Source organism: Mastomys coucha, unplaced genomic scaffold (assembly GCF_008632895.1).
Source record: "Mastomys coucha isolate ucsf_1 unplaced genomic scaffold, UCSF_Mcou_1 pScaffold14, whole genome shotgun sequence".
NCBI lineage: Eukaryota > Metazoa > Chordata > Mammalia > Rodentia > Muridae > Mastomys > Mastomys coucha.
In genome coordinates this window covers 84,757,989-84,760,135 of record NW_022196896.1, presented here as the reverse complement: position 1 = coordinate 84,760,135, position 2,147 = coordinate 84,757,989, and the positions used below count along the sequence as shown (strand labels likewise).

Genomic DNA, 2,147 nt, shown 5'->3' with positions numbered 1-2,147 from the left:
CACACACACACACGCTTATATTTAAACAGGTCGGCTAGGACTGGAGATTAACTTTGGTAGTGCACTTTCCAGCATGTGTACTCCCTGGGTTGGATCCCCACCACCATATAAATATATATATTTGGGGTTTTGTTGTTGTTGTTGTTGTTGTTGTTGTTGTTGTTTTTCGAGACAGGGTTTCTCTGTGTAGCCCTGGCTGTCCTGGAACTCACTCTGTAGATCAGGCTGGCCTCGAACTCAGAAATCCACCTGCCTCTGCCTCCCAATTGCTGGGGTTAATAAATATATGTTATGGTATAAAGCACTCCTCCTATTCTAAAAATGGGAGTTCCAGCTGGCTGAAACCCAGTTAGACTCCCCTTGGTTGGTTGTTTTGTTATGCAGGAACTGGAAGAGGAGGCAGCAGTATCTGGGGCAAGAAGTTTGAGGATGAGTACAGTGAATATCTGAAGGTATGTCTCTGTGATTCCAGTCACCCTTGAAAACTTCTTACATATGATGACACATCAGTATCACCATGAGCTGGGTGTGGTGGTATACACCTTTAAATTAATCCCAGCACACGGGAGGCAACACATGGGTCTCTGAGTTCCAGGCCAGCCAGGGCTATCTCAACAAACAAATCATTATGAAATTAATATACTTTTCTGTATTGTTTGCACACTCGGTGATGTCAGAGTGGAAATAATTGGCAGTTCTAGCCTGGCATGGGCTCTGGAGTCATGCATGTCCGCATTGGGATAAAAGAGTTTGTCCTTGGGTTCAGCTTGAAGTATTCAGTGGGCTGGAGAGATGGCTCAGCAGTTAAGAGCACTGACTGCTCTTCCAGAGGTCCTGAGTTCAATTCCCAGCAACCACATGGTGGCTCACAACCATCTGTAATGGGATCCAGTGCCTTCTTCTGGTGTGTCTGAAGACAGCTACAGTGTACTCACATGAAATAAATAAATCTTAAAAAAAAGAAGAAGAAGACTTAGCAAGACATATAGGAAAGGGGCTTACTATCTCACCATGAAGTTTGAGTTAACTGTCATAAGTCACTGGTCTTTTGAAGATTTCTGTAGCCTTGGTTGTCTGCCTGCTTCAGCCTGTGAGTGCTGGGATTAAGGGGGTGCACCACCATGCCTGGCCTCTCACTGGCCTTTCTTAATAAGGGAAGGAAAGACTTCTTGGTTGCAATATTAACCATCACCGCTCTGTGTTTTTATTTTTTGAAGCCTTTTCTTACTTTTTTTTTTTTTTTTGGTTTTTGAGACAGGGTTTCTCTGTATAGCCCTGGCTGTCCTGGAACTTACTCTGTAGACCAGGCTGGCCTTGAACTCAGAAATCCACCTCCCTCTGCTTCCCAAGTGTTGGGATTAAAGATGTTTGCCACCACTGCCCAGCTTTAATTTTTAATTATCTGTGGGTGTTTGTTTCATAATGCGAGTATATATGTGCCCATGAGTGCAGATGCCTCAGAAACCTGGAATTCAGCAGAGCTGCAATTACAGCTAGTTGTAAGCTGTATAGTATGGGTACTGGGACCTAACTAGGTTCCTGGGAGAGCATTACTGATCATGAGCCATATCCCCAGCCCAGTCTCCAACTTTTCTACTTCTCTGTTAGACATTTGGATATTCCTGTATTATCTTTCCTTAATACTTCCACTGAGAAGTGCATATAAAGAATCAGTTACTAGGGAGCTGGAGAGATGGTTCAGTAGTTAAGAACACTGACTCCTCTTCCATAGGTCCTGAGTTCAATTCCCAGCAACCACATGGTGGCTTACAACCATCTGTAACGAGATCTAATGCCCTCTTCTGGTGCGTCTGAAGACAGCAACAGTGTACTCACATACACAAAATAAGCAAATCTTTAAAAAAGAAGAAGGGGGGGGGAGAAGAATCAGTTACTAGGACTGGCAGGACGTCTCAGGGGCTAAGGGCACTGACTACTCTTCTAGAGGACCCAGGTTCAATTCCCAACACTCAGAAACATCTGTAACTCTAGTTCCAGAGGACCCAACTCCCTGTTTTGGCCTCTACTACACACTCCTGATACACACACACACATACACACACATACTGATGCAAGCAAAACACTCATACACATAAACTGTAAAAATTAAAAAGTAAATAAACCTTTTTAGTTTTTCTTTTTTTTTT

At 43.5% G+C, this 2,147-nt stretch overlaps 1 protein-coding gene across 2 annotated transcripts in view; it reads left to right on the top strand.

Moving 5' to 3' along the window:
* Ppil3 (peptidylprolyl isomerase like 3) overlaps positions 1-2,147 on the top strand; it is a 13,768-nt gene that overhangs the window by 6,824 nt on the left and 4,797 nt on the right. For both annotated transcript variants that reach the window (XM_031367568.1, XM_031367566.1), the window contains exon 5: positions 385-452. In XM_031367568.1, coding sequence (XP_031223428.1) covers positions 385-452 — 68 coding nt within the window. The remainder of the gene's footprint in view (positions 1-384; positions 453-2,147) is intronic.